Raw genomic sequence first — 27,137 nt, 5'->3', positions numbered from 1 at the left:
TCCACAAAATTCTGACTGATGTGTGAGTGCCCAACCCACAAGTTCCAGTCAATATCTGGGAAGTTGAAATCCCCCATTATAAGACATTCCGATTTACTAGCCCACTCTATTTCTCTGTACAATTGTTTATTGTACTCATTCGAGTCATTAGGCCTATAACACACTCCTACTCTTATTTTTGCTTTAGCAGTGCTTATGTCACACCAAACTGACTCAAAAGTGCACTGTTCATCTATATGAACTGGATGAACCTTTGATTTTATTTTTTTCTTAATTAACAGCATAACACCTCCTCCCTTTCTATCCTGTCTATCCTCTCTGTACGCATTGTACTCCCCAAATTCCAGTTCAGCATTTCTTATATCTGTGTGACACCACGTCTCTGCTATCCCAACAATATCCGCCTTTGATGTCTTGACCAACACTTCAAATTCATCAAATTTATTTATTATACTTCTAGCATTGGTATACATGCAAGCATACATGATCCTATTCCTAGTTACCCTAACACATCCAATATACCCACATATTTCAGGATGACTGCCATCCGTCCCTGAAACCCCCAACACCCCACGCTCCAGGTCCTACTTATTCTAATAGAAGTTGTGCAAGAATCACCTTCACCTACGACTACTAATAAACTATTAGTCCTTGTATCCTCCCCAAGCTATTAGTTGTCCGACCCACCTAACACTGCCTCGATAGCATCGGCAAATATTCTTGCACCCTTTCTATTTAAATGTATCCCATCCATATAGAAGCAGTCTCTCCTATTAACAAGTACAGTGCAGGCTGAAAAAAATTCTAAACCTTGAGCCTTGCACATTCTTTCCAGGGCCGAATTGATCGACAAGGCTCTCATCATATACTCCCTTCTATCGTACACGAGGTTTGCAGACTGTAAGTGGAAATGGACATCATTCAAATTAGAATTGAGACCATGTATATTTGTGAAATGAGCTAGGAAGTGTTTAGTTGGTACGAAAAGCGACTTCCAAGATTAATTCCCCGAATGCATCCCATTTAGAATTTGCTGTTGGTAACATCATCAGTTAGCCCCGCTGCGTAGAATTTAAAAACTGTCTGAAACCACTGTAGTCACCTTTACGAAACCCTTCCCTTTACCCCTGATGGTAGTTACATCTTTGGGTAAATCCCACATCAGTGCATTGTGATCACTGCCACCTAATGGTTCCTTTATCTGCAGATTCTTACTGCATGAATGATCACTGCGGATAATTATCAGTATCAGTAGTGATACTGATAATTATCAGCAGTGATCAGCAGAGATATTAGATTTGATTATCAGTAGTGATTCTTCATGCATTAAGAATATGCAGATAAATGAACCAGGGGATGCAAAGAAAAACAGCAAAGGGTTCTTTACTTATGTAAACTCTAGAAGGAAAGGAATGAATCAGATTGGTCCACTTGATATCGATCACAGTGATCACAGTGTGCTGAAGTGGGATTTACTCAAAGAGGTAACTACCATTAGGAGCAAAGGGAAGGGTTATTGCTTTCGTATAGGCGACTACGATGGACTGAGACAGTATTTAAATTCTATACAGTGGGACCAACTGATGATGTTACCAACAGCAAATTCAAAATGGGAAGCATTCAAAGAACTTATCTTGGAAGCTACTAGGCTTTACATACCAACTAAGAAATATTGTTCAAGGTTTAGGCCTAAATGGATGTCAGATGAACTAATGAGACATATGGCAGAGAAGAAAAATGCATGGGATACATACAAATTAACACGTGACACAGAAGCCTGTGATAGATACAAGTTGATCTGTAACCAAGTTACAAAGGAGGTTAAGCAGGCGAAGGCAGATTACGAGAAATCTTTGGCAGGGGATGCAAAGAAAAACAGCAAAGAGTTCTTTACTTATGTAAACTCTAGAAGGAAGGGGATGAATCAGATTGGTCCACTTGATATCGATGGATCAACTGTTGATGATCCTGCTCAGGTTGCTAACAAACTAAATGAATATTTTGCATCAACATTCACATCAGGAGTTATTCAGCGAGGGGAATGCCAGAGGTGTATTCAACTCTGGCAGTAAGCTAGAGAATCTTGTAATAACTGAGAGAAAAGTGAAGGAGAAATTGTTGAAGATAAACACAAGAAAGGCACCCGGAGTGAATGGGATCTATCCAGTTATATTAAAGGAGGTAGAAAGGAAGTAAGCAAACCCTTAGCCATAATTATGAGAGCTTCCTTGGACTCAGGGGAAGTACCCATGGACTGGAGATGTGCAAATGTGACCCCAATTCACAAAGGAGAATCAAAGGCTGACACAAGTAACTATAGACTTGTGAGTTTAACTTCTGTTCCAGGAAAATTAATGGAGGCACTGGTTAAAGAAGCACTGCAGGATCATCTAGACAAGACTTCAGTTATAGCTCAGACACAGCATGGTTTTGTTAAGGGGAAGTCTTGCCTGACCAATTTGATTGGATACTATGATGCAGTCACAAAAGAACTGGATGCAGGGAATAACTTTGATATTATATACTTGGATCTTAGAAAGGCTTTTGATACTGTTTCACATGGAAGACTGCTGCACAAATTGGAGCAGTGTGACATTGTAGGCAAATTGCTGCTATGGTTAAAGGGGTGGTTGAGGGGGAGAAGACAGAGTGTGGTAATCAATGGACACTGCTCATCGTGGACTAATGTTATTAGTGGAGTCCCTCAGGGTTAAGTATTGGGTCCATTATTGTTTTCTGTATTTATAAATGATACTGATGATGGTATATCAAGCGTATTGTCCAAGTTTGCAAATGATACGAAGGTTGGCAGGGTTGTCAAGGAAACTACTGACACTATGCTGCTGCTGCAACAGGATCTGGAAAGGTTGAGATGTGGCAAATGAAGTTTAACATTGACAAATGTAAAGTACTACATATGGGAAACAGCAACCCAGAGCAAAGTATCAACTCTGTGGTACTACACTGACAGTGGTAGAGAATGAAAGGCACCTGGGGGTGGTTGTGCAGGCAGGTATGAAGTTCTCTGAGCAGTGCAGACGGCTGCAATAGTAGCTCATGGTGTATTGTCAATGATATATAGGAATTTTTCTAGCAGGGATAAGGAGGTGATTATTCCCTTGTATAAGGCAATGGTCAGGCCACACCTAGAGTACTGTATACAGGTCTGGAGGCCTCATTTCAAGAAGAATGTAGAGCTGCTGGAATGAGTACAGAGAAGGGCAACAAGATTAGTGAGGAATGCTCTTATGAAGAAAGGCTTAAGTTTTGCAAATTACAGTGTCTGGAGACTAGACACCAGCGAGGTGATCTGATAGAGGTGTATAAAGCCTTGAATGGTTTGAGCATGCTCAATGCTGATGGGATTCTTCCTCTTGCTCAGAATAATCACCTGAGTGGGCATAAATTCAAATTGAGGAAAGACAGATGTAGGATAGATGTGAGGAAATTTGCCTTTAGCCAGCGGGTGGTTGGTTCGTTGAACAGACTTCCATCCCTTGTCATGGAAGTTGATAGCCTAAATAAGTTTAAGGTTCAGCTGGACAGGTATTTCGAACGAACAGAGGGGTGAAGTGGAAGTGGTTATTTTTTATTTATTTATTTGTTATTATTATTTTTTTATTTTTTTATTTTTGGCCGATGCTGCATAAGCTTGCTTTCTCGCATCAAATGCCTCTACTAATGCTAATGCTAATCAGATCAAGAGTATTACTTCCTTGGGTTGAATCTCGAACATGCTGCTGCAGAAAACAATCATCCAATAAATCCACAAAAGTCTTGTTAGTGTGCGAGTGACCAACCCACAAGCTCCAGTCTATATCTAGGAAGTTAAAATTCCCCATTATAAGACAATCTGATTTACTGGCTCACTCTATTTCCCTGTACAGTTATTCATTGTACTCATCAGAGTCATTAGGAGTATAACAAACTCCTATTCTCAATTTTGCTTTCCCAGTGCTTACGTCACACCAAACTGACTCAACATTGCATTGCCCATCCATGTTAACTGGATGCACTTCCTTAGATTTTATTTGTTTCTTATCTAACAGATGATCCCTTCTCCCTTTCTATCCTTTCTGTAACATTGTACTCCCGAAATTCCAATTCTGCATTTCTTATATCTAAGTGACACCATGTCTCTGATATCCCAACAATATCTGCCTTTGATGGAACAAATACAATGAACAACTAGTTATGGACAAAAAGGTTTTATAGGAGTAAACAGTATGTTGAACTGCTATTTCCACATACAGTGCAGTGGTAATGAGTGCTGACATATAAACAGTAATGAAAGATTAAGAAATATACTGTTGGTGTCCTTTTGTGTAAGTGGGAAGTATTATGAACTTGCCTTTCATTAAGAATAGACATGTAATTAAATTGTTCCTTAGAAGTCAAGGAAATGTAATTCTGTTTTATATAAGTATTAACAATCATTTACATTTGAAACAAAATGACTGAAAAACAAATTACTTTGCCTCATAGAACACCTTTCAAAATACAGTAGATGCTCGATTTTCTGGGACAGATGGTAAAAAAAAAATTCCCGAATAATCGATTTCCCGGTTAATCCAAAAATTCAGTAAGTTCCCGACATACGCAAGAGATACGTTCCTGGACTTCTTACATAAGTCGAGTTTTATGTAACTCAGGAATGACAAAAAAAATATTGCTCCAATATTTCCTCGATATGCCAAAATTACAAAAACCACATAATATCCTCAGAAAAATGATGAAAAATAGTTATATATTTTTAATTAGTTCAATTAAAACTTTATCTGGGGGCAGCAGTGAAGTAGCCAAGTGGCACATAAGAAGACAAAACACAAAAGGAAGAAAAAAAGCATGTTATCGTACTGTAAAAACTGATTTGTATTTCATAGCTCTGGTTATTATAGTTGACCTCATGGTGCCGAATGCTTCACCGCTTCTCGTATTCTGTCTTTGTCCTTTATTGTGTTCACCGATGCCAATGAAAATCTGAATTACGTGCGATACTTGTTAATGTTTGGCCATTTTCATACATCGTTATTATTTAAATTTTCTGATCACTTTCCTTTTCTTGATAGATTTACTAGTACCACTGTCACTTATTCTCTTAGTCGGCACCATGATAACAGTCAAAATTAATTTTCTGAAAAGAACTTCACAGGGTTAAGGCGGAAACTCACTATTAATACCCCACGCGAGCTCACAATTTACTAAAGCACATTTCTCGAGGTCACTGCCATAAAACAATAAAAACAATTTGCACTTTCCAGGTTATTGGGCTTCTCTGTTAGTGCAATTCATTATAAACGGGTACTAAACTTGATCCTATTGCATTTCCAATAATACCAATATCTGGAATTCTTTGAGTTTTTATGTTATTGTAGTGAAATGTGTGTCCCCTTCACTGAAATCTTCTGTCATATAAAAAACGTAACGTAAGTCCAAACTACGTAACCCGGGGACTTACTGTATCAAAAAATGTTTAGGAACCTACGTAAAAAATATGGCGATAGATAAAAAACAAAAAACTTACCATGCACTAGTTGCATGTCAAATACGATGCTTCCCTTTTTATTTTTTACGTCTCATATGGTTTGGCCACCAACATTATAATGGTTCTGTAAAAAAAAATTCCGACATTCCTGACGGAATTTTTTCAAAATTCCGTCAGGAATGTCGAAACAAAATTTGTCTATTTGCACTGCAACGGAAACCAACAATCAACACAATGCACTAAAAAAACTAAACATTTGGTCTCTTTTTTTTTTTGAGTGACACGTGTGAAGACAGTGGGGGTGGTGGGGGGTTGCAAGATAATAGGCACACTTATCTCCTAATGACGACTTATAACGCTGCTTCTTGTAGCTTATTTACGACTTGAAAAACATACCTATTCTAGTTATGACTTGAATTTTATGATTTCTGGTCGATTTTTTTTTTTTTTTTAATTTGGAGTCTGTTAGGGGGGGGGGCGATAATTAAAAAAAGGTTGAGAAACACTGGTCTAATGGCAGCAATGAACATGTGGCACGTTCCCAAAGAATGGCAACTATTTATAGATGCTTCTAAGGTTAGTCTTAAGGCTGTGTTATTACTCAAAGGAAATATGCTGCTGTCAATACGTTTTGCATATGCCGTCCACAAAAAAGAAACATACACAAACATGGAGAACATTCTCTTAGGTGTACACTATCACAAGTATGAGTGGCAGATATGTGGTGATTTAATGGTAATCGCCATTTTGTTAGGACTACAAAAGGGTTACATAAGGCAGGCAACTATAGGCAGCTTGTGGAAGATCTCATTACTTCTTACGAAAAACTGGGGTGTTACACCTGGATGTCATTGAAGATGCATTTCTTGCACTCACACCTGGATTTCTTCTTGCCAAACTGTGGTGCTGTCAATGACGAACATGGTGAGTGCTTCCATCAAAACATCACAGCAATGGAGCAAAGATACAAAAGCAATTGGAATGCTGCCATATTAGCTATTTAATATTGTATGGTGAAAGGGGATGCTTCCGAAGCTCAATTCAAGCAAAAGGCAAAAAGGTCCCATGTTTGATACAGGTATGATCGGAGCTACATCTTAATGCCATATAAATAAAAAATATCTTGTATAAATATAAAAAAACTACTCTTTTTGAACACAAGAGCCAATATGAAATTTTAAGCACTATTTCCATGTTTAGCATCCCAAAATCTATAAAGTAAACTTACTTTCATGCCTGTAACAAGATATGATCCAATATTTGTTGTTCTGTATAATTCATAATATAAAGTAATGATGTCATTATTCAAAATTATATTATAGTTCATGGTAAGGTGATAATAAAGGGAAAATATACTTAAATTCTTTCTTTACAATGCATAGAAATGCAAGGATAAATATTACTATAAAAGGGATACAAAACCTACCCTGCAGGAGTAAACTGCAAAACTGCTCTCCTTATTTTTCCAGTTGTGGTTTGAATATCTCTAGGAGTAAAATAACCTTACAGTACTTTTTTTAAAACAAATAATAAAAATTAATATAGCAGTGAAGAAAACTAATAAAAATCAATATAGCAGTGAAGAAAACTAATAAAAATCAATATACCAGTCATTCATAAGATTCTAGGTGTCAATCAAGTTAAAATTTGATTTAAAAAACCAAAAAAAAAAACTCAAATGTGCAATACACATTTTTTATTTATAATGATACAGAAATGTCCAACTAAACATATTTTAATTTGCATCAAAGGTTCAAAAGTAATGATAAGTACTATGACCCAGTTTCTCCCCGACAGACATTTTTAAAATTTTTAAAAATGTTTATCAGTTAAACACTGCAGACTGTTACTTAATCATGGTGAACATGATGTCCATTAATCATACTGTTTGAGTATTCCCCCCGCCAATGTTAACTGCTGACTTCACCAAAGAAGTCGGGCAGGTGGACTTTAATAGACCTTTGACACAATTTGGAAATAAAATTAAATGAAATATAAAGACATGAAAAAAATCTCATTTAATTTCCAAAAGACATACATAGATTGTTGTTGTTGTTATTTGGTTTTTAGGAGCATTAGCAACTAAGGCCATATTGCTCCGGGGATATGCGGTGGTCATTCCCTGACCTTTCTGAATCCTCCGTATTTAGTGGGCACGGGCTCGAACCCCGGTCTTATCAAGAAGCGTGGGTTATGACCTGGTGCTCCTGCCCACCTGGCTATGGAGGTGCCGACATACATAGAAATATAAGTTATCATACTTCTATTGGAATGAGCAGCAGCCTGGAAAACAAGATGCAGGGAATTTCAAAGACTGCTGGGAGTCATTGCAGTACAAGTAAACACATGGGTTGTGTTAGGGTAGCTAAATTTGATGAATTTGAGGTGTTGGTCAAAACATCAAAGGCAGATATTGTTGGGATATCAGAGACGTGGAATGCAGATATAAGGAATGCAGAACTGGAATCAGATATAGGGAATGCAGAACTGAAATTTGGGTAGTACAATGTGTACAGAAAGGATACACAGGATAGGAAGGGTTATGCTATTAGTTAAGACACACATAAAATCCAAGGAAGTGAAGCCAGTCGACATCGCTGGACAGTGCAGTGTCGAGTCAGTTTGGCGTGACATAAGCACTGGGAGATCAAAATTGAGAGGAGTGTGTTATAGGCCTAATGACTCTGATGAGCATAATAAAAAATATGTACAGGGAAATAGAGTGGGCCAGTAAATCAGAGGGCCTTATAATGGGGGATTTTAATTTTCCAGATATTGACTGGAATTTGTTGGTCACTCACACACTAGCAACGCATTTGTGTTTTATATTTATTGGATGATTGTTTTCTACATCAGCATGTTCGGGAGGCAACTAGAGGGAGTAATACTCTTGATCTGATTATCAGTAGTGATTCTTCATGCATTAAGAATCTGCAGATAAAGGAACCACTAGGTGGCAGTGAACACAGTGTGCTGAAGTGGGATTTATTCAAAGAGGCGCCTCCGTAGCCAGGTGGGAAGGAGCAGCAGTGCGTAGCACACGCTTCTTGATTAGACCGGGGTTCGAGCCCGTCACCACCAAATACGGAGGATGCGGAAAGGTCGGGGAATGACCACCGCACCGGAGCAATATGGCCTTAGTTGCTAATGCTCCTAAAAACCAAACAACAACAACAACAACAACATATTCAAAGAGGTAACTACCATCAGGGATAAAGGGGGAAGGGTTTTTGCTTTCGTAAAGGCGACTACGGTGATCTGAGACAGCACTTAAATTCTATACGGTGGGACCAACTGATGACATTACCAACAGCAAATTCAAAATGGGAGGCATTCAAAGAATTAATCTTGGAAGCTACTGGGCTTTACATACCCACTAAGAAATACTGTTCAAGGTTTAGGCCTAAATGGATGTCAGATGAACTAATGAGACATGTGGCAGAGAAGAAAAATGCATGGGATACATATAAATTAATGGGTGACATGGAAGCCTATGATAGATATAAGCTGGTCTGTAAACAAGTCACAAAGGAGATTAGGCAGGCAAAGGCATTTATGAGAAATCTTTGGCAAAGGATGCAAAGAAAAACAGCAAAGAGTTCTTTACCTATGTAAACTCTAGAAGGAAAGGGATGAATCAGATTGGTCCACTGGATATTGATGGTTCAACTGTTGATGATCCTGCTCAGGTGGCTAACAAACTGAATGAGTATTTTGCATCTGCAGTCACACATGAGAAGTGATTCAGGGAGGCGAATGCCAGAAGTGAATTAAACTCTGGCAGTGAGCTAGATTATTTTGTAATAATTGAAAGCAAAGTGGAGGAGAAACTGTTGAAGATAAATATAAAAAAGGCCCAATGTTACCCGAATTCACAAAGCAGGATCAAAAGGTGACACAAGTAATTATAGAGCTGTTAGTTTAACTTCTGTTCAAAGGAAATTAATGGAGGCACTGCAAGATCATCTAGACAAGACTTTAGTTATAGCTCGAACACAGCATGGTTTTTTTAGGGGAAGTCTTGTCTGATCAATTTGATTGGATACTATGATGTGGTCACAAAGGAACTGGATACAGAGAATAACTTTGATATCATATATTTGGATCTTAGAAAGGCTTTTCATACTGTGGCACATGAAAGACTACTGTACACATTGGAGCAGTGTGGCATTGGAGGCAAATTGCTGCTATGGATAAAGGGATGGTTGAGTGCGAGAAGTCAGAGTGGTAATCAATTGACACTGCTCTTCGTGGACTAATGTTATTAGTGGAATCCCTCAGGGTTCAGTGTTGGGTCCATTGTTGTTTTCTGTATTTATAAATGATATTGATGATGGTATATCAGGCTTAATGTCCAAGTTTGCAGACGATACAAAGATTGGCAGGGTTGTTAAGGACACTAATAACAGTACGTTGCTGCAATAGGATCTAGAAAAGTTAATCAGATGGGCTGAGAAGTGGCAAATGAAGTTTAACATTGACAAATGTAAATTACTACATATGGGAAGCGTATCAACTCTGTAGTACTACACTGACAGTGGTAGAGAATGAAAAGGACCTGGGGGAATTATGCAGTTTTCTGAGATATGAAGATATGAAGTTTTCTGAGTAGTTTTCTGAGATATGAAGATATGAAGTTTTCAAGATATGAAGTTTTCTGAGTAGTGCAGATGGTCTGCAAGAGTAGCTCATAATGTCTTGTCAATGATATACAGGAATTTTTCTAGCAAAGATAAGGAGGTGATTATCCCCTTGTATAAGGCAATGGTCAGGCCACACCTCGGGTACTGTATACTGATCTGGAGGCCTCATTTTAAGAAGGATGTAGAGCTGTTGGAATGAGTACAGAGAAGGGCAACAAGATTAGTGAATGGAACGAAGGGTTGCTCTTAAGAAGAAAGGCTTAAGTTTTGTAGATTACAGTGTCTGGAGACTAGGCACCTGTGAGGTGATCACTGAGGTGTATAAAGCTTTGAATGGTTTGAGCATGCTCAATGCTGATGGAATTCTTCCTCTTGCTCAGAATAATCACCTGAGAGGGCATAAATTCAAATTGAGGAAAGACGGTATAGGAGAGATGTGTGGAAATTTGCCTTTAGCCAGCGGGTGGTTGATTGCTGGAACAAACTACCATCTGTCTTAGAAGATGATAGCTTAAATAGATTCAAGGCAGAATTTGACAAACATTTGGAGCAAGTGGATGGGTGAAATAAGGATTTTGTTTTATTTTTTTTGACTGATGCTATATAAGCTTGCTTTCTTGCATCCTCTGCCTTTGCTAATGCTAATGATGTTTAAATTCTTAAGACATCAACGAGGAAAACAACTTTCTGAAAGTGATAAAGCCCAAGAAACCTATAGGTAAAAAGATATCCAAAGAAAAAAAAATTAGTCAAGAAACAGTTGTCATGATGAACTGAAGGCAATAAATGAAGTGCAAGATAAACACTGACAAGGCCAAATTTGAGTATACAGTGTTATGCAAAGCTATTAGAAAGATACTCAAGAGGACATAAGATCAAACACAAGAAAAATAGAACAAGCATTAAGGGAAAACGAAGGACTTAAATCAGCAATCATGAGCAGTAATACAGAAAGACAAATGATACTGAAACTGAAGAATAGTGACTGTGTACTTATAAATAGCAGAGAAGGCATAATTGAAATAGCAGAAGACTACTATAAAGAATTATATAAGGAGCGAAGGAAATATGCCAGCAGAAGGGAAGAAGGATCACAAATTACCAACACATATGATATACCCGATATTCTTTTTGATGAGGTAGAACATGCACTGAAGAAAATGAAGTATGAGAAGGCCACAGGTGAAGACGAAATTACTTTCGAGTTGTAAAAATTAGGAGGAAGAGACACATGACACAGAAACTGGCAAGACTCTTCACAAAATGCATTAGGAAAGGTGTGATGCCTAAGGAGTGGAATAATCCAATCATAATTTTTCTGCATAAGAAAGGTGATAAATCAGAAATTAGAAATTATAAGCCAATTAGTGTGTTGTCACACATCTACAAGTTGTTCACAAGGGTCATTACTAACAGATTAGAAAGAATATTTGATGAGAATCATCAGAAAAAGCAAGTTGGCTTTAGGACAGGATTCTCAATTATGGATGAACTTCACATAACATCGCAGCTAATGGAGAAAGAAAATGAATATAAAACACCATTATGCTTGGCATTTGTGGATTATGAAAATGCATTTGACTCCATACAGCATAAGGCAATGTTTTGGACAATGGAAAGACAAGGCATAGACACCCCTACATTATGATTTTGAAGAAAATATAAGAGAATGTTACCTCCTTTATTAGACTAGACAAAGACAGTAGCAAATTTAAAACTGAGAAAGGCATTTGACAAGAAGACACAATATCTCCGAAGTTGTTTACTGCTGCCCTTGAGGAAGCTTTCAAAAGACTGGACTGGTAGCAGAAAGGAGTCAATGTGAATGGAGAGAACCTAAACCATTTATGATTTGTAGATGACATTGTGATCATAAGCCACGATCCCAAAGAATTAGAGGAAAATCTTAATCAGTTATGTAGAATTGGTAAGTATTTTGGACTACAGATGAATATGGCTAAAACAAAAGTAAGGATGAACAAGAATGCCACAGAAAGAGATAAAATCATTGAAGGAGCAGTAATTGAAAAGGTGGATTCATATACTTACCTGGGAAAAGGCATTAGCTGTAATAATGATAAATGGCTGGAAGTCAAGAGAAGAATAAATTTCAGATGGATAGCATTCAGGAAATATTGTTGCTCTTCACATACTGAAATGCAACATCCCAATTTGTCTGAAATGTAAAATAATGAGCCAATGTATACTCTCCACCATGACTTATGGAAGTGAAACCTGGACACTGACCAAAAGAATGGAACAAATTATATTAGGAATCAGACTGTTAGATAAGAAGAGAAACACATGGAAGAGAAACACATGGAGAAAACAGAGAAACAGTCAGTTAACACAAATAAAGGACATTCTTACCAAAACTAAAGAACTGAAATGGACTTGGGCAGGATACATAGTTTGAAGAGACGATGACAGATGGACTAAGAAAATAGTCCATCTCTTGGTACCCAAGAGGAGCTAAATGATAACCTGGAGGACAACAATGGATGAAACGGATGGACAGATGAAATTCACGAGTTCATCGGTAGTAAATGGATGGCCACTGCACAAAACAGAAGAAACTGGAAAGCTGCCAGAGAGGCTTTCATCCTGCAGTGGATTGAAAATGGCTGATGATAGTGATGATGACCATCAACTTGTAGTGAGTAGTCAGACAGAAAATTAGAAACACAATTGCAAAAAACAGTCAGAAATTCATAAGATGGGAATTTGTTTATAAGACTTTTATAAAAACATGCCAAGAGAAACTGCTTGAGTCTCAAAACCTCTTGCACTGAATTAATCCAAAGATGAGTAACATAGGCCAATATATCACCAGTGGATCAACACCGAGAGAATCTATATTGGTGATCATTGATCAGATGGAAAGGTTAACAATGCAACACTACATTACATTTAAATAGCTGCTTTACTGAAACTTATTTTTACCGAAACACTGGAAAATGGATCCTTTTCCAATTCTAAAATTCAGTAATTAGACTGGATGCAAATGCCAACTTGTCATTAAAATCTATCTCATATGCATTTAACTGACTTATTAAACAATGAAATTTGCTTCATAAGTCACATTTTATACCAAACCTAATATCTATTTAAATTTTGTTATTGTGATACACACTTAATTCTATCAGATTTGAACAATCTTGCATGATTTCAATGCCTACAATTATTTTTTTGTACATCAATTTTTAAAAATGAACACATTTTAATGGCTTATCTTCTCTAAGATATAGTTATCTGAGCTGTATGAATTCTGTTTCTTTCATTTTTCTCCAAATCATCAAAAATTAAACAGACAGATCCCAGGTTGAGATTTGTCTGTTGTCTGTATCATTGAAGACCTTGTGGATATGCCAGCAAAGCTGATGATGTACTTGTCTGGTGTGGAACCATGGAGATGTCCCGTCTCCAATCTGCAGCTTTTGCTCTCTCCCTCTCCTCATCTTTTCCCTCTCTTTTCTCTGCTGACCCTCCTCTTGCTGGGTGGGGTGGGATTATGGTAAGGAAGGCCTCCTCCATCTTTTCTTCATTAGCATAGACTACCTGTCTCCCTCTATTTATGCTCACCCTCCCACAACTGTTCTTTCCATACACTTGTGTAGATTGGAGACAAGCTAGTAAGTGTCTTATTTTTTGTCATCGGACAAAAAATAAGACACTTACCAGCTTTTATATTTTTGCTCCTCCATTTGGAACAACTCAGCAGCTCTTCCTTGAAGGCACAGATGACATGCAAGTTGGCTGATTATCAAAATTGGTAGGATGTGCATCCTTCATTAAATTAAAACATTTACATGCAGCAAGAGTGAAGATAAATATCTCCACCAAAATCTAAGGAGTAGTCACATCCTAAGAAACAGATATCACCAGAGAGAGAGAAAAAATGAATTTGGGACAAGATGAAATATATATATATGAGAAAAAAGGTGGAAGGAAAGTGAAATAGAAATTTACCAAGAGTTTATACTACAGGTGAATTTTTTCTCTAAAATCTGAGTGAAATGGTTCATCCACCCACAATCTGTACTCAAACTTTACTAATTACCAGTCATGGCTCATTAAACATCCTTTCAGAACATTGTTTCTGTATGAGCAGAAAAGTGGAGGACTGTGCTCATCTCCTACAGATTGAACTCCTGTACAGGACCGTGCTCAGGGCCCGAGCCATACAGGAAGCTGATCTTCGTGGATCTAAGAAATGAAATATCTCTTCATTGTCATTTTCTGCTGACACCAATGTTTTCTTATAACCCAGTGTGGAATTTTGCAGATGCAGCATTCCTTTGATTGAACATGTAATTTGCCGACTCTCTACCCAGGGGAGTGGAAAGTCAATGAATAAGGGGTTAAAAACAATATGAAATGATGATTATTGGGTCAGTAGTCATCGTTTCATAGTGTGGATACTTGATGTTCTTATGTATTTGTTAGCAGGTCACAAAATTTAACATCCAAGGCCTCCGTAGCCGAGTGGTCAGGAGCGGGAGTGCAGTGGCACACGCTCTTTGAGTAGATCGGGGTTCAAGCCCCCGACTGCTAAATACGGTCGATCTGCCAACCCGCACTGGACTAGCGTGGCAGATTATGGTCCATTTCCCTCAGCATGAATTGTTGAGGAGGCTTCCATCCTGCAGTGGATTGATAATGGCTGCAATTTACTTTTTTTTTTACTTTATATATTAATGGTCTATAAAATTTCAAAGGTATCAGCACATTATGCACTTTATTTTTATTTACGATTGTTGAAGAATTTAAATAAATTTGCTACCACTTCTCTAATACATTACAATTTCAACATTTGTTTGATTTAGCATTAGTAGAGGCATACAATGAAATCAAGCAAGCTTATACAGCATCAGACAAAAAAAAAAAAAAAACATTCCCATTTCACCCATCTATTTGCTCCAAAGGTTTGTCCAGTTCTTCCTTGAATTTATTTAAGCTATCAACTTCTGCAATGACAGATGGAAGTTTGTTCCAGCAGTCAACCACCTGCTGGCTAAAGGCAAATTTCCGCACATCTATTCTACAACTATCTTTCCTCAATTTGAATTTATGCCCCTTCAAATGTATAATCTGAGCAAGAGGAAGAATCCCATCAGCACTGAGCTTGCTGAAACCATTCAAGGCCTTATACACTTCAATCAGATCTCCTTGCAGGTGCCTAGACTCCAGACACTGCAATTTGCAGAACTTAAGCCTTTCTTGGTAAGAGCAACCCTTTGTTCTCTTACCAATCTCGTTGCCCTTCTCTGTACTTGTTCCAGAAGCTTTACATTCTTCCTAAAATGAGGCCTCCAGACCTGTATGCAGTACTCTAGGTGTTGCCTGACCATTGCCTTATACAAAGGGATAATCACCTCCTTATCCTGCTAGCAAAATTCCTGTATATCATTGACAAGACACCATGAGCTGTTCTGGCAGCCTGTCTGCACTGCTGAGAAAACTTTATATCTGACTGCACAATTACCACCTGGCCTTGTTCATTCTCCACTACTCTGAGTGTAGTACTGCACAGTTGGTACATTTCTCTGGGGTTACTGCTATCCACATGCAGTACTTTGCATTTTTGCCATCTCAACCCATCTGCCCAACTTCCTGTTGCAGTAGCGTACTGTCATTAATAACCCTGCCAACTTTTGTATCGTGTGAAAACTTGGACATTAAGTTTGATATACCTTCTTCAATATCATTGGTAAATATAGAAAAAGAATGGGCCCAACACTGAACCCTGGGAAACTCCACTAATAACATTAATCCACAATGTCAATCTGTTATTGTGTGAGGTTCTATTTTCTTTAGCTAAAGTCAGCTCTGTTAATTATTTTATGATTCTTTTAAACATGATTTGGTTTGTTTAATACAAAGAGTTTGGTTCCATTATTTGAGTTTGATGTATATTTTTGTCCTCCTCCCCATTTCTTTGTATTTATTATGTGATTGCAATTTACCTGGCATTAAAAAAATGGTCATTCCCAGCTTGTACAAAGAAGAGGAGGTATGTAATTTACTTAGTCATTTTTGGTTTTCTGTTCTGCCTAACTCCTGACTAAGGAGGATACAATAAGTTCCAAAACAGGTGTTTGGGGATTAGTAATATATTTCTGTACCAGGTCAGCAGTCATTCTTTCATGATCTAGATTATTGATGTTCCTACTTTTGTATTTGTTAGCAGGTCTTGGACTGTAGGCAGTGTCCAATATATATTAACATCTTTTAAAATATGACATATCTCAATACAAATGATAACATTAACTTGTTATTCACTATCTCAAAATGGCCACCACCACCAACAACTTGAAATCATAGACTGGTGATAGAAACCACCTCTGAGGTACCATCAATGTATTGTACTGAAGTATTATGACCTGTAGAATCAAGATGGCCCTGGCTCAATGCTATATGGTTATTACAGAGCAAGGGAAATGGGGGAATTGGGGGCAGAATTTGTAGTTATATGTTAAACAAAACAGACCATCTCACAGGTTTTACTTCCACATTTGGGACAACCTTACTCTGCATTTATTTCCTGAAAATTACAACCTATAGAGAGTCCAATACAAATAAGTATGTTTCAACTTTTCCAGCTTTAATTTAATCCATACAGGTTTAAGGGAAATGATAAAGTTTCAACAAACTTTTGTTTCAGAATCATCAGAATAAAGGTAATTAAAGTTTCAAATTAATATATCAGTTCCTTCTAGTTCAAAATACAAATCTTGTATAAGGTGCTTATTACTGACTGTAACAAAATTAGCAAGTGTTTTATGAAGTTTACCTACAATGTTAAGAAACTGAAATTAAATTAATCTGATAACAGGGTATAAAGAGATATATCACATGCCATCATGCAAATCTCATCTCAGTGATTTGTGTGAACAGCTATTTGTTTGTTTCAAATGAGTAACCTACTTTTAAATTTTTTAATTAATACTGTTACAACTCATAACAGCTTAATAACAATCACTGATCATCACTGTTTAATAATGCTAGCTTAGTTTGATGTTTTGAAAATAATTACTTAATGCTTTCCCAGTTGTAAACTCTCATTTCCAACTTCTTGCAGATAAGCATGCCACATGAGATTCCTAATCCATTACAAAGTAGTACATCAAGAATAAGGGCATCCCACCAGCACTCAATGAAATTTGGTAAAAGATGTGCAAAGGCAACCTAATAAAGGAAGCATCAATTCCATATTTATTATACCATCAAATTTAATACATTCAAAAAAAGTTAAAATTAAGTTAAAACGTTTACTCCTACAAAAATTGCCTAACTAATAGTATTTTCCCACTTTCACTTGGTCTTCTCTGAAGTTCTTTTAGATAGAACTAGTATGCCCATCATGAATATGCTGATTAAACAGTGCGGAGAAATTTGGCATAATTTCTTACATGCATTTACTTATTTAGTTAACAGAAGTTAAATGAAATAAAAGATAATATTAAACTCTCATGTATTATACCACGTGGGATTTGTTTTAATAAGTTTACTGAAGTGTTACCACATAAATCTACATCTAATACAGGTTGGGCTATGTTCCTTGTTCTATGAACAAGGTTCTGCTGAACCTGTCTTCAGACCTTTGGGTGGGGGAAAATAACAAAAGAAATATATTATGAAACAATTCATGAATGATAATATAAAGAGTAAAACTGCTATGTAAGCATACAGCTGATGTGTGAATTTAAATAATAGGAATAAATTCAATGAAGCTTAATACATATATCTTTGAAAGAAAACCAAGATTGTAATGCTAGTTCTCAGTCCTCTTCTGACAAGCACTATTGATAATGGAAAAGGTATAATTGTGTCATCTCCTGACTTATCCTTTTTCATCAAAGTATTAAGCTTATAAGAATCTACTACAGTATATATAATTTTTAATAGGCTCTTACTTAGCATTTTTACTCTTTATATTATTAAGATTTATTTATAATGTCTCATTTGACGGTCATTTTAAATTTTAATTAAGTTTGGCCTGACAGTAACAATTTCCCATTACCTTGTTCATTACTAATAGTGCTTGTTAGAAGAGGCTGTGTATTAATATTACATTCTTGTTCTCAAGATATAAGTATTAGAAGCTTAATACTTATACCTTGAGAACAGCTTGAGAGGATATACTTATATCCTGTTATTGAAATCACATATAAATTGAATGCTTGCATAATAATTTTACTCTTTACATTACCATGAGTTGTTTTGCAATTTTGTTTCTTTTGCTACGCTACAAGGGGCATTCAATAAATTATCTATCTACCTGTGAAGAAAATAAGATAGAGGCAAAAATCTATTTTCATTTTTTTAATGTAACTCTCCTGAACTTGTTCCATTTTGTTGGCAATGAGGAAAGACCAGACTAATAAACTTCTTTGTCCATCAAAGAATGCAGAAACAGTAGACTTCAGTTCATTACCGTCAGCAAAGCGAAGTCCACATACATTTTTCTTGAGGTGTTGAAACATGAAATAGTCACTAGGGGCAAGATCTGACCCGAAAGGTGGACGGGTAAGTTCTGTAAAGTTACAGTTTCTCAAAGCAGCAGCAACAGCATGTGGCCTGTGCACTGGCGCATTGTCCTGAAAAAAACAGCACACTTCTGAAAAGTTTTCTACAGAATTTTTCCTTTATCGTTTAGGTTATACAGTAGGGATACATATGATTCCCCACTGTATGTCTGCTTGTGTTCCAAACAGTGAATTCCCTCAGCATCCCAAAAAATGGAAGCAATAATTTTGCCAGGTTGTGTCCAAAATTTTTTGGGTTGGAGAAAACCTTTGTGCTTCCATTGCATTGATTCTTACTTGGTCTCATGATCCCAGTGATGAACCCATGTTTCATCACCTGTAACAATTCTGGAGATGAAGGTTTCCGGATCCCTTCCATAAAGCTCTAAACCCTCCTCACAACACCATATTTTGAATTGCTTCTGCACAGTGGTCAGAAATCTGGAGACCCACCTTGCACTGACCTTAGTCATCCCCAAATGTTCATGGAGGATGGTTATAAATGCTCCCTCAGATATGTCATATTCCCTAGAAATTTGGGACACCTTTAAACATCTGCCATTCAGCACAAGAGTTCCACAGCGTGGCACATTTCTGGAGTGGTCACTGTCGTATTTATCATGTCCAGGCCTTCCTGGACGTGGACCATCTCTACCCCACTTGAATTGTTTTGACCAGAATTTCACCTGATACTCTGATGGTGCACTGTTGCCATATCTCACCAAAGAAGGAAATGGCCTCCGGCCCATTTCCTTCTTTGGTGAGATACTTGATGACTGCATGATGCTCTAATTTCAGCAAATCCATAATTTGATACATACAGGTGTTTTCCTTCTTTCTGCTACAGCAGCACAACCTAAAAACACAGTGGGATCGAAATTAGTGTGAATCAAGTTGAGATATGTAGGAACATGACAAATATGAATCATTGAAATAGAACTATGGGAAGTCCCTTAGGTAGATAATTTAATGAATGCCCCTTGTACCCCAACAACCCCAGAGACCTAAAGACAGGGTTGTTTAGAAGAACCTTGAAACAGAGCCAACCTATTATTAAATGTAGATTGATGTGGTAATGCGTCAATAAACATCTCAAAACAACTTCTCATGTGGCATAACAGTATCTTTTATTTCATTTAACTTGATAAACTATGTACTGTTCCCCTTTCAAACAATTAATCTATTTAAGTTACAAATCAAATGCTGCCGCTTTATTATATGCTAACATAAGGCATCACATTGATGATTATATGCTATAGACATATACACAATTACAAAATGCTCTCACACTGACAGATTAAAAAAACCATCTTTTTTGCATTTTGTTAACACAATGAAATACATGTGCTGAATGAATTTCTTACAATTTTTCCATCAGTTATATGGAGTACTTGAATGTCACTTGCCTGCATCACAATGACATCAATGTTTAGAACTGCTGGTATCAAAACGATAAAACAAAAAAAATAATAATAATAAATAAACGTAGTTTTGATTTGTCCCAGCAATGGAAATCATTTTGAAGACAAAGTTTTAATACAAAAGAAATACATTTTACTGGAAGTACGTAACTTCAACTCTCTCTGGTTTTGCCAGTAATACAGTAAAAAAAATGGGAAAAAAATTTTCTTCACAGAGGCCTGGTTAAGTGCAGATAAAAAATATTATGGCAAATATAAAGAGCTTTAACTACAAGCTATTTACTGCAGAGATGTTTCATTTTTTTTTTTTTTTAATAAAATGTTCCACTTTAATCATAGTGACGAAAGAAATATATTAAGGACTCTTTATGTCTATGAAATTTCTTAAAAGATTTTTTTGGTTAAAAGAAATTCTGACATTGCTATATTTTGAGTTTACTACAGATCATAGACCTTGACAGATAATATGCATGTTTTCTTCAGTTATAGTGATATATACTCTTGAAACATTTATCCTTTCTAAATACTAAGAAAATAACACTTTTATTATATATACAGTTGGACCTCTGTATAATGAAATCGATCATTTCCTTTAAAAAAATCGTTATAAAGAAATATGACCTTTTCGACAATGAAAAATACTGTAAATTCAGAAATATAATAAAAGATGGGAAATAAATCAGAAAGAAGTCAGAATGGTTTCAATTTCTAACATTTTAAAACAATTTATTAATACATACACCGATGAGCCAAAACATTATGATCAGCAAGTCATTATGCAAATCGAAGCAACTGCAGGTGAACTACAGTGGATACACGGTATAAAAAACACCTGATACTGAGCTCCGTTAATCAGCATTACTCTTGTTCTTCAGATGGGAAAGGCATCTAACTTAAGCAGGTTTGACAAAGGCCAAATTGTAATGGCCAGATGACTGGTTCGGATCATATCCGAAATGGCTATTATTTATTATTATTATTATTATTTTGGTTTTTAGGAGCATTAGCAACTAAGGCCATATTGCTCCGGGGAATTGCGGTGGTCATTCCATGACCTTTCCGCATCCTCCGTATTTGGTGGTGACGTCCGAAATGGCAGAGGTGGTGGGGTGCTCATGGTCAGCCATGGTTAGTACCTACCGAAAGTAGTCTGAGGAGGGGGAACCCACAAATCACCAGCGAGGTGTTGGACGACCACGGCTCATCGATGTTCGAGGTGAGCGAAGGCTCTCCCGGATGGTATGTGGCAACAGAAGGGCGACTGTGGTGCAACTCGCCAGTAATTGAAATGCTGGTGATGGAAGTAATGTGTCACAACACACAGTACATCGAACCCTGTTGCAAATGGGGCTGCATAGCCGCAAGCCACTCCAAGTGCCCATGCTAACCACGGTTCACCGGCGACAGTGCCTACAATGGGCATGCAAGCATCAAAACTGGACCTTGGTTGAGTGATTGGAAGAAGGTCGTCTGGTCCAAACAATCACATTTCCTGTTGCACCATGCGGATGGCCGGGTACTTGTGCATCGTTTACCTGGGGAAGTGATGGCACCTGGATGCACTATGGGACAAAAACAAGCTGGTGGCAGTGGTGTCATGCTTTCAGCAATGTTCTGCTGGGATACCCTGGGTCCAGTCATCCATGTGCCGGGCACTCTAATGTCTCTACCTAAACATTATTGCTGACCAGATACACCCTTTCATGGTAACGGTCTTCCCCTATGGCGGTGCTGTCTTTCAGCTGGATAATGTGCCATGCCACACTGCCCGAATTGTTTGAGACTGGTTCACAGAACATGAGGAAGCCTTCCAGGTATTGCCCTGGCCTCCAAATTCCCGAGACATCAATCCCATTGAGCATCTGTGGTTTGTGTTGGAACAGCAATGCCAATCTGCGGCGTCTCAACCATGGACCTTACAGGAGTTAAAGGATCTGCTGGTTATGTGTTGGTACCAGATACCACAAGACACATTTGGAAATCTTTTAGCATCCATGCCTCCCTGGGTATGAGCTGTTTTGGCTGCTCGTGGAGGACCAACATCATATTGGGTAGGTGGTCATAATGTTTTTGGCTCATTGGTGTACCTATTAAGAAATTACTACATACATGGTGTGCAAAATATATTAGTATACTTTTAAGAATTATGTAGTAAAATATTTGGTTATTTTTTGTTGTACACTGGAATTCTACTGTATACCATTCATAAAAATGTTCAAATTTGTTTAAACTTTAACCACTGAGATATATTTTCTCTTACATTTTCTTCTCACTGAAGGCCTCAATGCAAAGTTTAAAATGTTGCCAACTTTTCTTGTTTGGAAGATTTAATATTGCCCTCATTTTCATCCAACTCATCGTTGGTATTGTCACTAGTTCTTTAAATACGTTCCAAAATGTTGGAGTCACTGGGATATTCAGTTATTATGACATCATTATCAACTCCTAAAAATTCGTCAAGAACAATTTCTCCACTGATCAAACCTTGCTTGGAACTCTTCCCAAGATTGCTCAATGTCTTCTAGTAGTTCACCCCTCTCATCTCTGTTAATTAGCATTTTAGCAAAACCTGCTTTTGCAAAACAATTCTTAATTGTTGTTTCTGTCACATCTTGACTCCACACTTTCACCAACTCGGAAATGTACATCCACAAATCTATAGGTTGGTTGGTTTCTATTCTCAATATAACATTTTTCAGTATGCGCCTTTGATAGTTATTTTCAAATTCTTGATAATGCCTTGGTCCATTGGCTGCAGTCATGGCCGGATTTAAACTTGTCATGGCCCTAAGCTTTAACATGTATGAAGCCCTTCTCCCCTACTGCTCACCTTTGACAATATTAAAAAAGGATTTTTTTAGGATGGAGAGAGGCCCATTGGAACATGAGGCCCTAATCTGTAGTTTGTTTAGCATATATGTAAATCTGGCACTGGATGCAGTTAAGACGAATTTTTCAGAAGAAAGAAAACAAGCTTCAAGCTTGTAAGTTTTGAAATTACCGAGTGAAGGTGGGAAGAGCAGTTGTCGACAATCAACGCGATTTTTCTGTTTTCTTTGGTCATCTTTCTATTGAAATTTAAAATCCACTGTTCAAAAATTGTGCTTGTCTTTCAAGATTTTTTGTTGTAGTTCTAACGACTTTACTCCTTTGAAACATCAGGGTTATTATTGAAATTTAAAATCCACTGCTCAAAAATTTTGCTTGTCATTCAAGATTTTTTGTTGTAGTTCTAACGACTTTACTCCTTTGAAACATCGGGGTTATTTACTTTTTGCCTATTACCAAAAGCTTCAGTTTTTCATTACCAGCCATATCTGCTGGTAATGTGTAATTCAGCCAAGAGTGTAATTCTCTCCTTACTATTTTTACCACCTACACATTTATCACCTTTAAAAGTCTTGTTCAACAAACATTTAAAAAATAGACCTGTTTCAACAACGTTGAATGTCTTTGGACTCGTAATCCTCTATAATTTTTTTCAAAACTGTTTCTTTCCAATGGGTATGGTCTTCTTCAATTGCAACTCCACTTTCATCAGAAATAACTTTTTAGAGTAAGCCATGATGCTCTTTAAATTTGTCTAGCCAACCAGAACTGGCTTAAAATGTTTTGTGCCCCAGAAAAGATGCGTACTCCATAGCCTTTTCTTTTATTAATAGCCCTGATAACGGCATGTTTTGGTAGCTGTTAGTTGTTATTTGGTTTTTAGGAGCATTAGCAACTAAGGCCATATTGCTCCGGGATATGCGGTGGTCATTCCCTGACCTTTCCACATCCTCCATATTTGATGGTGACGGGCTCGAACCCCGGTCTAATCAAGAAGCATGTGCTACGCACTGCTGCTCCTTCACACCTGGTTACGGAGGCGCCGCATGTTTTGGTCTCGAATCAACTTCACCCACTTAAAAACTGCTTCATCTACACTCTTCCCAAATGCATAATTTTGCATGCTTCTGACTGGGCCCGTTTCCTCAAACAGTTTGAAAATCGAAACACGGTTTTTCAGAATGGTTGACACACTACTGGCAGGGATACCAAATTTAAAAGTGATTTCTTTTTCTTTTTTATACACTCTGATCTACACTATTAAGCACTTTTTCACACTACATTCAAGATTGTTTTTGATTGTTTTGTTTGGTTTTTAGGAGCATTAGCAACTACGGCCATATTGCTCCGGGACATGCAGTGGTCATTCCCTGACCTTTCCGCATCTTCCATATTTGGTGGTGACGGGCTCGAACCCCGGTCTAATCAAGAAGCGTGTGCTACTGCTGCTCCTTCCCACCTGGCTACGGAGGCGCCTACATTCAAGAATTTCCTCTTAGACACTGTAAGGTTACTTGTACAACAGTAAAAACAAAGCTGAAATTAGACCACTTGTAGCTATCATGTAAACAGAGATGGGTAAAATTTAGTGAAATTGCGTATGATTCATTTCTTCGAAACAACAGATGAATTTCTGAGATAAAGGAAAATCACTCTCTCCTAATTTTCTAACAGGATTCTTACGGTAGAAAATAGGTTGCCCAGAGGCAATGCCAGCATCGGGAATATGCCTTAATCTTTGCCAATGACAGTGGACAGCTGACCAGCAGGACTTCTCGGTATAGTAGTGTATAAGTTGTATAGGTTTTACTTCTTTTTAGCCATTGCTGACCCTCTGCTGCACAAAGGCCTCTCCCAGAACCTTCCATCTTTTTCTATCCCACGGCATGGTTGGCCAGTTTCATCCTGCAGGGTTTTACAGGCACCATTAAATTGTAAAATGTTTTAGCTTTTAATTCGTGGAATTAATGCCTTTAGCTAAAAAACCAGATATGGGTTTTGCAACTTCTGGCATGAGGCTGGCATAATATTCTTGTGTTATTGCAGTTTTAGGTGAAAGGTAAAAGAGAATGGGAGTTCTCTTTTCAACTCTACCAAACCAAAGTTTAGTTTCTAGAGCAATGTTTCTAGCATTCCCCCCTTCTCCTTCAACCCCTGCATGGTAATACTAACACTAATATACAATAGCACTAATACAATGATATAATACTAATACATACTAATACTAACATTATAACTGTTCCACCGATGAGAAGCGAATAAGCTTTGAAACGTTGCCATCTGCGTGGTATCCACTGAGAATAAGTAACAATAGCCTTCTCCACAGGTGAAGCATTACTTATATGAGGTAGTGCAAAACCATGGAAACTCATTGTGAAGATATTCACAATATGAAATATAATTAAAACTTCCTTGGTAGTATAAATGATGCGTGTGCATTTCTGATGCATAAGTAAACTTCTTCATACTCTTAGGCATTTAACCGCAAAAATAACTGCCAGCCCTAGGCTAGCAGTTATTTTTGCCAGTCTGCTATTAATTTTAAATTAACTTATATCAACTTAAATTAAACCTATGATTTATACTATATTTAGTATATCATAAAAATGGTTATGATATATGTGTGGAATGGTGTATTTAGAAGCAAGTTTGTTAGCAAAATGTATTAGATTTAAATATATTTCTCTGTTGATACTATTCAGGTTGGCTTTATTTATAGGTTTGTATTTAAAACCTTTGTTCATATCAGTTTTTAGGTCATGGTTCTTTATGATATTAAGATTGCCAGTTATAATATGCCCATGATATTGATCAATATATCATGGCATAGATAAGATTATTGCAGTGGCATGGGAGATCAATGGGTAGAATGTTTCCTATGTTGGTAGCAAGTTGTTTGTAGTTACAGATTTTTAAGCTTAATGGAGAATCATAATTATAACAATAATGTATATCAAATTTGTATAGGCTATTTGAAGGTAATAGATTATTATGTTTATTAAGTAGGAAGGAACAGGATATATTGCCGAACCATTTATGTGTGTGTGTGTGTGTGTGTGTACACACACACACACACACACACATATACAGGGTGTCCACAAATGATTACCCTGATTACATTTTGTTACAAAAATTTTATTACTATTGGGAGGTTAACAAAATTTAACCAAATTGTACGCTAATATTAAAAGTTTTTATCAATACATAAGGACTTTAAAGAACTTCAACATAAGCACCTCTTGTGGCACATAGAATATCAAGGTGATATTCAATCTCTCCCCATACATTTTCTAACATCTTTGGGGTGATGCATTCGACAGCATGTGTAATCTGCTGTTGTAATGTTTCAATATCTGGAACAGCTGTTGCATACGCCAAGTTTTTAACATATCCCCAAAGAAAGAAATCCAGTGGGGTTATGTCTGGTGGCCTTGGGGGCCACGAAATCGGTCCATTCAACGGTTTGGAAATGTCTTATCCAAAGTGTCACGAACAACTTGAGCCCAATGAGTGGGTGCTCCATCCAGCTGAAAGATAGCAGTAGGCTGCCTCTATTCCAATTGGGGTATAGTATAATTAATGAACATGTCTAAAAACACATTTGCACTAATTGTATTTTCGTGGAAGAAGAAGGTCCAATAAGGTAATCATGTAATAGGGCACACCACACAGTGATTTTGGGACTGTTACGAATAAGCTCTCTTACCACTTGTGGATTTTCGGATCCCCAAATACGCACATTGTGTCTATTGACTGCACCACTAACATGAAATGAGGCCTCATCCAAAAAACAAACGTTCTGCAAAAACTCATTATCCTCGTCAATTTTATTCAATATGAGGTTAGCAAATTCCTCACATTAATGATGATCATTTGGTTTCAACTGTTGAAGTTTCTGAACTTTGTAGACATATAGCTTTAGACATTTTCATAACACTTTGTGCACTGTAGACTTTGGTACTTGTAACTGCTGCGAAGCTTGTCGCACGGATTTACTAGGTGATTGTGTAAAAGCATCTTGAATTGCACCCACTGTTTCTTCGGAAACGGATGGTTCGTCAATGCTTTTCCTTTCTCAACTGACCCAGTTCCCAAAAACTTTTCCATCCACGATTTAATAAGCTTTATGTCTGGAAGATTTCTACTGTACTTGGCTGTAAACGTTCTCTGCACAGTCACAGGAGATTTTGTTTCAGTTAACCAAACAACACACTGAGCTTTCTCTTGTACA

General features: G+C 37.2%; 1 protein-coding gene across 1 annotated transcript in view; it reads right to left on the bottom strand.

The window, feature by feature from the left end:
- LOC150084421 (phosphatidylserine synthase-like) overlaps positions 1-27,137 on the bottom strand; it is a 235,729-nt gene that overhangs the window by 118,889 nt on the left and 89,703 nt on the right. Inside the window, exons 6-7 of the mRNA XM_090375214.1 lie at positions 17,165-17,316; positions 6,912-6,971 (exon numbers count right to left, since the gene is read on the bottom strand). Of these exons, the coding sequence (XP_090231340.1) occupies positions 6,912-6,971; positions 17,165-17,316 (212 nt within the window). The remainder of the gene's footprint in view (positions 1-6,911; positions 6,972-17,164; positions 17,317-27,137) is intronic.

Source organism: Mastigoproctus giganteus, chromosome 6, assembly GCF_048544385.1.
Source record: "Mastigoproctus giganteus isolate SK-2022 chromosome 6, ASM4854438v1, whole genome shotgun sequence".
NCBI classification, from domain to species: Eukaryota; Metazoa; Arthropoda; class Arachnida; order Uropygi; family Thelyphonidae; genus Mastigoproctus; species Mastigoproctus giganteus.
This window is presented reverse-complemented; position numbering and strand designations above follow the sequence as displayed.